The sequence below is a fragment of the Palaemon carinicauda genome, chromosome 22 (assembly GCF_036898095.1).
Source record: "Palaemon carinicauda isolate YSFRI2023 chromosome 22, ASM3689809v2, whole genome shotgun sequence".
In the NCBI taxonomy this organism is placed as follows: Eukaryota; Metazoa; Arthropoda; class Malacostraca; order Decapoda; family Palaemonidae; genus Palaemon; species Palaemon carinicauda.
Window position 1 is genome coordinate 79,691,780 of NC_090746.1, and position 10,000 is coordinate 79,701,779.

Consider the following 10,000-nt stretch of genomic DNA (forward strand, 5'->3'; position numbering starts at 1 on the left):
ATTTTTTATTGAATAAATTTGTTGCGGAGACAGTACACGCGGTTAGCTGAATTTATTTCTACTTCATACTGATATAACAACGTCAATTAATATACTATACAGACATCTGTGAAGTTCGCCAGTCGCTAAATACCCGTTTATGCACCTGCTATATTGTGAAAGAGAAGTAGAGAGGTAAACAAATATGCATATATTTTTGTTTTCTTTCTTTAGTATGTACAACTCCTTTCAATCCTTAACCCACAAAAAATGATACGACGAAGAATCGTACCAACAGAAAAGACGAACCATTTGTACTCGGAAGACGGAATGGCCATTGCTATCTGCATGATTTTGTTGACTTTCAATATCTAATCTAAGCACGTCACACTCCCGGTGAGGTTCACCCCGTCGTCCTTGTTTATACAGCTGTCTGTCAAAGTCTCGGAAAATGTTAGGGACCAAAAGGAGAGCGTCCCATAAAGGGAATGAAAAATACATTGTAGAAATAACAAGGATGAGAAATCTCGGGCAAAAATACATTTTTTCCTTGAAAGTTTTCAAGAACATCAACAAAGTGTGAATCCTCAAGGTTGCTCATTCTCGAGGAAGTGAAAAAAATAATAAAGAAAGCAACACCATCATCATCAACAACATAAAAAAAGAATGAAACAATGCACAGCCCCACATTTGGCCACAATGCCCTGAGGCTGTTTCCACACGACACGATTTTCATCCAGTGGGAAAAGCATACTGAGAATACAGTGGGTGGGAGTGGGGACGCCAAACTTTTGGTTCTGGGTAGTCTACGTGGTCTTACCTTATCACGGATGCCCTGCCTCATGCCTTCTCGCTCTTCCTCCAACTTCCTGTGCTTCTCCTTGCGTCTGTCTTCCGCTTCCCGGATGGCCTCCAACCGCTCGCGCTCGGCCTCCTCCTCCTTCTCCTTATCACCTTCATCACCACCGTCACCACCGCCGGGTAACTGGCCTGAAAGAGAAGGAAGGAACATTTGTCAGTCGTCAAAAGCAAGATTATTATTTTTATGGATACTTCGGTGTGTTATATGTGTGTGTGCGCGATGGGGTGTGCTTACAGTTGGCCTGGGATGATGGTAAGGGTTTAGATTGAATCAACTTTATGTCGTTATGGGTGTAGTAATGTGATAAAATAAATAAGAGGCATTCTTAGGACATCTGCTCTCGGTCAGGTGAAGCAACAATACAGAGCTGTCTATGGCCGAGCTTTTACTAAGACAGGTTGAATATATAACAACCGTTTTCTATTAGATGATAGCCTATGCCCAATCTGTATATCACACGATATGAATTCAAGTCTCTCTCTCTCTCTCTCTCTCTCTCTCTCTCTCTCTCTCTCTCGTATTGGAAGGAATTGTAGACCGTGTTAACTTTCTTTACCGATACTTGGCAATGAATAAAACATTAATAAAGGAAAAAATATATCAGTAAAAAAGCACTAATAACTTCACCGAACAAACTCCTATCACGAGAGAGAGAGAGAGAGAGAGAGAGAGAGAGAGAGAGAGAGAGAGAGAGAGAGAGAGAGAGAGAGAATAAATACCTAGACTTAGTTTACTGTTATGACCTTGAGATCAACTTGAAATCGGATTGGATGGAGTAACAATTTCTATTATTAATTAATTATTTAAAAACCTTTATTTTTTTCTTTTTATTAAGTCTAGCTATGTAGTATTGACTTGTTACACTGATGTCTAAAAGAGATTTCAGTAGTTTCCTCAATATCTAGACTAGTTCAATCAGTTTTCAAAAAATATAGTGTCCTTGGGTGGACGAGAGAGAGAGAGAGAGAGAGAGAGAGAGAGAGAGAGAGAGAGCGAGAGCACGGGTTGATTATTCACTTGAATGTAATGCTTACGTTAATAAATTGAAAGGAAAATCTTCACCTATCTATAATATCATCGTTTCCCTAAATGTTCCATCGGAGTGAGTCACTCGAATAATATTTACCTTTTCTTAATTTCCTTTTAGAGTTTAGTTTCGTACAATTATATCTTGAATTTCTTTAAGCAGGATGACATTTCATTTTAGGATTATAAGAATACTCAGACGCCGTTCTATGCATCAGCAGATTCTATTCCTGAAGACGGTAGGAACCAGGTTCATAAGAAATATAGCAGAGTGAAGCTTAAAGGTAGATCGAGTGTCTTGAATAGTATCAACAAGGTCATTATTTCTACTAAATAAATGAGCTTTTCCCGAAATCACTGCTATTGAATTTGTTGCTGATATAGTCGATATGGAATTCTTAACTGATATTATCGAATTTGATTAATTAATATCCATGAATTAAAAAAAAGATTATCTTACACAAAAGCTTTATAAACAATCAAAGGTGATATACCAACAGACATGGTAATGTTTTGGATTAAAATTAAAATAATTCCATACCAAGGAAAAATAATCAAAAGACAGAAGAGTAAATAACTTTTTTCAAAAGGCCGAAGGAACCACGAGAGTAAAATAGTTAACTGAGACAATGTCAATAGTAATAATAGTAATAAAAGACAATTACGTTGTAGATATAGTGATGACAGTAGTAGTAGTAGTAGTAGTAGTAGTAGTAGTAGTAGTAGTAATAGTAATAGTAGTAGTAGTAGTAGTAGTAGTAGTAGTAGAAGTAGTAGTACCAACAGTGTCTATGATGGCTTAAAAGAACGGTTACTATTTCTAAAAATTTTATGCAATGAATAAGCATAATTCAAGTCTTTGTAAATAGAAAATCACTGGCGTTAGATGAAAAAAAAAATTATAATAAAGTGACAATTCTTAGCACTTCTGTACCTATGAACCAGCCATGAAACTGGCTGGCGTTCCTTCTTGGGTTTAAACTCTGTCTTATGAATATGTAGTTTAATCCCCATTATCATATTTCAAAGTTTATGAATACATTAAAAAGTTTAAAGTTGGGCAGGTTTTGGTAAAGACGAGGTGAATCACTATGGATTTAATAAGATTTTTGGGAACAAAACATAACCATTAACTTCTTTCTGAAAAGTTATGAATGCACCGTATAAAATATTGCGATAAAAAAAAATCCAGAAAAATATTTTATAGATTCAGATGCTATTAGCATAATACGTTGATTATAAAAGTTGAAGTGTACTTTTGCTTAAGATATTTACGTGCTATTATGGTTAATATAATATAAATAGAAAGTAGATCGAAAAATCCTCATTCTTAAAATCCTCACATACGATGCAATTTTTCCCCAAACATTTGAAAATAACATAACGTAACGCTGAATGATTTACGTCAAATGCGATAAAGTTGTTTTGTTTGATAAAACGTCAGTTATTCAATACACAAGCGAGTTCGTCTTCCCGTTTACACGTAGGAAATCGTGCCAATGGAATTTCCTGCCGGCAAATCACAGATTCAATTTTCCGCTAGTTTCCGGCTACCTGTTCCGGTAGCAAACTGATTTAGTCAGCATTTATCGGAACCTTTCCCTCCACTAAAAAAAGAAAAAAAAATAATATATAAATAAATAGAGCGTTCGACAATGCTAAACTAATGAAGGACAGTAGAGAAACCAATAATATCGCACATAGCTATTTCGAAATATCACAAACTATTTTCCGTGACAAACCAATTGATTTAGCTCAGGCGTAATGATTTTCGGGCAAGGCACGAATGCGTGAGGCAATCTGGACCCCAGATATATATCCTACATGAGTATTTATTGCACTGCTCCCGAAAAACATTAGTTATTCCAACCCCCTTCTAACATATTCATGTTTTTCTTTTATAATATATTTGCCAATCTAAACTTCTTTTATCTAACAAAGTAATCCAGTTTACTACAAATGTTTTCTAACCTATTTTTTCTTCAAAATCTTTCAGATGTTTGAGTTAAATTTTGAGTTACGAGGTTATTTTTGACGAATGTGTCTTTCATTACATAGGTTATCCAGTTACCCCATGAAAGCTACAACTGGTAAACATATTCTCGAAATATTTTGATGGGGAAATTGATTTGTTTCAGTTCACTGTGTCGAACAGTTATAAAATGATGCAGCCCTGTGCACATATGCACAGGCATATTCTTTTAATGTGAGAAAATAAATTCCAGGCCAGCTATGGAAAACAATTGTTATTGGTAAAGGTAACGTTCTGCATTGGACAGGAAACACGTTTAACGTAAAGGGGGTTTATCGAGCAAAAACTCCTAGCTGGAATAAACGGGGGTTATTGCGCGAAAATTCCAAGCTGGAATGAACGGGGTTATTGCGCGAAAATTCCAAGCTGGAATGAATGGGGTTATTGCGCAAAAATTTCAAGCTGGAATGAACGTGGGTTAATGCGCCAAAATTCCAAGCTGGAATGAACGGGGGTTATTGCACGAAAATTTCAAGCTGGAATGAACGTGGGTTAATGCGTGAAAATTCCAAGCTGGAATGAACGGGGGTTATTGCGCGAAAATTTCAAGCTGGAATGAACGTGGGTTAATGCGCCAAAATTCCAAGCTGGAATGAACGGGGGTTATTGCACGAAAATTTCAAGCTGGAATGAACGTGGGTTAATGCGTGAAAATTCCAAGCTGGAATGAACGGGGGTTATTGCGCGAAAATTTCAAGCTGGAATGAACGTGGGTTAATGCGCCAAAATTCCAAGCTGGAATGAACGGGGGTTATTGCACGAAAATTTCAAGCTGGAATGAACGTGGGTTAATGCGTGAAAATTCCAAGCTGGAATGAACGGGGGTTATTGCGCGAAAATTTCAAGCTGGATTGAACATGGGTTAATGCGAGAAAATTCCAAGCTGGAATGAACGGGGTTATTGCGCGAATATTTCAAGCTGGAATGAACGTAGGTTAATGCGCGAAAATTCCACGCTGGAATGAACATCACCATTTCACTGAACTTTGATAGTGACTCAGATATACATATTTACGAATACCTTGAACAATTTGAATATTAGTTAATGACTCAATCCATGACTTGATAATAAAAATAATCTAGAATTCCTTATAAAAAATCTAGAAAACCAGCAGTAATCATTAATGAAAATGATGGCAAAACCGTATGAAACATGAAGAGATTCTTAAAAACAATAATAAGAATTTTTACCCTGACGAATGATAACGTAGTATAACCAAGACTCCGAAGACTAATATATCTTGTGTGTTGATCACTGAGCCGGAAGGGAGGCGCTGGCTGTGAAACTCTGGAATTAATGCTCTCTCTCTCTCTCTCTCTCTCTCTCTCTCTCTCCTCTCTCTCTCTCTCTCTCTCTCTCTCTCTCTCTCTCTCTCTCTCTCTACACATTTAATACTTCTTCTTTCATGTTGTACGGAAAGTAAAGGGAAAATAAAGCATGCATTCAATGTCAGTATTCAAAACAAAGAGAAAATGAAATATCCTTTTTTAAAACTCTATCCATAAATGTTTTCTCATTCAACGCCATTAACGGATATTTCAGGGATGATGAATCGTCGTTTTATAGAGTTACAAGGCTTTGCGGGTTTTCCTTAAATATCCCATCAAAAGAAAAATCACGTCACAATCATAAAAAAAAAAAAGATTGTGAGATTCCCTAAGTTTCCTCTCCAGTAACAATGACAAAAAAAATCTAATTCCATATTAGTTGTAGATTAAATGGCGAAGTATAACTATATGAAAACATTAATGCTAGTTCATGAAAATTATCAAAAACTAAACAGCTGTGACACTATAAGTTCTTACTTTACAGTATAAGTAGTTATTGTATGATAAGAGTAGTAGCAGTTATTTAAACAGTAATCGCAGTGATGGTAGCAAAATGTCATTATTATTCTCAGGACATCCCTACGATTATAGTTTATATATGAAAAATTTATTTCAATGTTATCATTGTTCTTAAACTTCTCTTGTAGTTTTTCCTTATTTCCTTTCCGTACTGGTCTATTTTCCCTTTTGAAGCCATTCGGCTTATAGCATCCTGCATTTCCAACTAGAGCTGTAGCCTAGCAAGTAATAATAATAATAATAATAATAATAATAATAATAATAATAATAATAATAATAATAATAATAATAATAATAATTGTGAAAGAAGAATTTTACTGTCGACCATTAAACCCGACACCATCAGCTTCTTAATTGGTCACAGGTTACCTCTGTTAAAACTTTCACTGTTTTCAACAATTATTTGTCTGATCCCATACCCTCCCCAACTAGCGCAAGGCATGAAACAGGCATCTATTACTTCTAGTCTATATTTCGGCTGGTGTTTGTTTTATTTAGCTGGAATGAAGTTTTGAACCTTTTCAAAAAAATACCTGAACCATTTCTCCCGATCTAATGCAGCTATAGGTTACCTAACGATGTTATTGATTGAGCAATGTTTATCTTTCCTATTCAAACGCATCTGCTATATCGCTATTCATAGGTTTCCTAATAGTTTGCCTTGGTTGGTTGCTAGCTAAGTACGTAAAATTTTCTATTCCATGCACATTAGAGATTTATAGCTCTAATTACATTCTATAATAATCCTTGAAGGAAATGGTGCGTGCATTGACGTCATTAATATTTCTCCCTATAACTCAACGACAGACTCTTCAGGCTATTCTTACCCCGCCTTTCCTCTTAGAACTGCTGACAGTTTACTTTAAAATATTTTGTAAAATAGATAAAAATTACTGGACTCGTTATGTTGTAATACCACTTTTTCCATCTAAATTTCATTATAATTATCTAGACAATGTAATACAATCTAACATGGTACTTAGTCCAACGTATGGAAAATATTGAAGGTTTGCCCCATTACTATGAGGTATCCTTTATGAGGGCCTGTAACATTGAATAGTGTTTAGCTGCAAAGTTTTAAAATAATATAATTACATTAGTTTATATCCAATCGTTTAATATAATTTAAAAAAGAAAAAAGAAAAAAGGGTCCCTTATAATACGTAACAGTTATCATTTCTCGTTTAATGTCTTATTTTCATGCACAATGCCCTGATGTTTGACAAGATATTAGTTTCTCATCCAATACAACAATTAATCTAAAAAACTATCACGTATATATTTCAAAAATATTCTGTCTTAATATATAGGAGATAACCCCCCCCCCCCAAAAAAAAATGTAAATTACAAATATTTAATTATGTAAAAATGTAGCCACAAGTAGGAATCTTCAACTACTGTTTTGGGAAGTAAAATGTGAGAAATTGTATATACTACTGAAAATGGATAAAAAAAAATTGTGATTGATGGTGCCTTAGAAATATAATGTGGGATAATGGGACACTTTACCAATCCCTACGCCCGGGCCCATTTATCTACCAAGCTTCCCGCTAAGTAGATCATTTGAAGGGTAAAAGGGGGATAAAGAGGGGAGATAGGAAGGTAAGAGCCTCATTAATACGAAAATATCACGAGGGAGCAAACACTGATATATTTCTCGCAAGTAAACTTCTGCTTAAAGGGGTTGATAATATGGTCATTAAGTCTCATGATGGCAAATAGAGAGAGAGAGAGAGAGAGAGAGAGAGAGAGAGAGAGAGAGAGAGAGAGAGAGAGAGAGAGAATCAATATAATTCAAAACACAATCTTGTTGGTAAATACGAGTAAATATTAAGTTTCATGATAGCAAATAAAAACAGAGAGAGAGAGAGAGAGAGAGAGAGAGAGAGAGAGAGAGAGAGAGAGAGAGAGAGAGAGAGAGAGAGAGAGAGAGAGAGAGAGAGAGAGAATCAATATAATTCAAAACACAATCTTGTTGGTAAATACGAGTAAATATTAAGTTTCATGATAGCAAATAAAAACAGAGAGAGAGAGAGAGAGAGAGAGAGAGAGAGAGAGAGAGAGAGAGAGAGAGAGAGAGAGAGAGAGAGAGAATCAATGTAATTCAAAACACAATTTTGTTGGTAAAAGTGTGAAGTAAGTATTCTTTTCTCAGGAAAATACTTAATATGCAGAAACAAACTTCATGAATATAAAAGTCTACTCTTGCCAATAAAACTGAAATATGACACTAAAATATGACGGAAATCTACGAGCCCATAATAAAACGTGGACCAGGCATTCCTATGCATATAGCGATTTTTTTTTCTGAATTTATAAAAAACGATAGAATAGTTACGAAATATTCTAACATAATGTATCCACTGTTTTCTGGGTAATTTTCATAACTTAATAAAAAGCGTAACTGGTTTTCCAAAGAGAATATCACGTTTAAATGTTTATATCAAATGTATGTGGATGTGATATCAGGCATAAAAAAATAACCCATTTTTTAATTCATTGAAATGTACTACTAAATTAAAATGCGTTGGACAATCATAACAGAAACGGGAATAAAGGAGCAGAATTTTTTTGAATTATACAGACGTAACAAAAAGGTACTGAAACGTGAAGGTATAAGAACGTAGAGTTTACAAAAATATATTATGATAACTGCAAGCACTGAATATTGTAAAGGCATACTGAATACTGAAATCTACGTGCAGGAAACGTAGTAGAGAATAAACGGTGGTAGAGTGTAATTTAAATGTGTAAAACAATTCCCGAAGGGCAATACATGTAAAATACGGCAGTAAAAAAGTAATTGATATGACACTAGAGGATTTTGGTTAGTTTAATAGTAGACAGCGAAGTAACGCAACTGGGACAGGAATAGTGGAAAGATCAGTTTTGTAAAAGTAACATATATTTATAAACCTTAGGTACCTTCATGGAATCCATGATCTACGCGAAAAAGTAATGCTACTGTAACTATGATTAACAATAAGTTTATCATATTCGTAATTAGCTATTATAATATGCGGCAGGAATCCTTTAAATATTTTCCTTACTTTTGTTTATCAATAAGATTCATGGAGTCATTGTCTTTGTTATTCAGTCTTCAATTAAGCCGTTGAAAATATACGAAGAGTATATAATATGCAAGTCAGCTCAATCAAATAAAAATGGTTAATTACTCTATTGTACCAACTATAATTATTTTAAATAATAGTTTAATTCTAATAATTTTGTTCAATTAAACGTAATATAAAATAAACTGAGAATAAAACCTTATGGTTTTATTTTTATATCCAGCTGGCTTTCAAGATATACAATAACCAAAATTTGAGTAAATACCTGTTATTCATGGTTTCAAATATCAGTATATGGGAAAAATGTAAGATGATTTATACTCTTAAGATTTCCTTCAACACTTCAAATTCTACTTTAAACTTTTCTAACGATATGTGAGAGAATCCCTAAGTAAAATATATCCTTGAGAAAATGTTTTTCTGTCGAAAACATTTCCCTTTTACAGTATATTCTACTATTAACTTTATGGAGATCAATACATCTAAGATTAAAACTTAACACAAATGGAAAAGCTATATCTTAAAAAGAATTTGCAATAGCTAAAGGAAAATGATAGTTATTTTAGTTATTAAGCCACAAACAGTTTTTGACATCGAAGTATAATAATTACATATCTAATGGCTTTGTCTACGCCTTTTGGTGTTAATATAAAACTGATAGGGACCTATCCATAAGTATTTGAGTATATATGAAAACATGAATGTAATATAAAGATAAAAAAATACGAAATGATTGATAATTTTTGAGACGACGAAATATTGTCGTTAAGAGTTTGATTCAATGTACAGTGGGAGAAAGAAATGGCTTTCAAAAGCCGTTTCATGGCTTTAATAGAGGTAATTAGCCAGGACGCTAATGCACCTTGAAGGCCAATTGATCTATTAATTGGCCCAATAAATGTTTAATGATGATTGTTCAAGTAACTGATTCCAAATACGTTTTAGTCATGAAAGGAACCATTTCGCTGCATTCGGTAAGGACTCATCGTAGTTATATAATTATGGTAAATAAAGATGAATTTTCTATTTGTTTATTATTATTATTATTACTATCCAAGCTACAACCCTAGTTGGAAAAGCAAGATGCTATAAGCCCAGGGGCTCCAACAGGGAAAAATAGCCCAGTGAGGAAAGGAAATAAGGAAATAAATAAATGAAGAGAACAAATTAACAATAAATCAC

The 10,000-nt window shown here is 34.2% G+C and overlaps 1 protein-coding gene across 4 annotated transcripts in view; it reads right to left on the bottom strand.

The window, feature by feature from the left end:
• The window catches only part of cpx (complexin), a 419,609-nt gene that overhangs the window by 97,414 nt on the left and 312,195 nt on the right, over positions 1-10,000 (bottom strand). For all 4 annotated transcript variants that reach the window (XM_068346436.1, XM_068346435.1, XM_068346434.1 and 1 more), the window contains exon 3: positions 800-969. In XM_068346436.1, the coding sequence (XP_068202537.1) occupies positions 800-969 (170 nt within the window). The remainder of the gene's footprint in view (positions 1-799; positions 970-10,000) is intronic.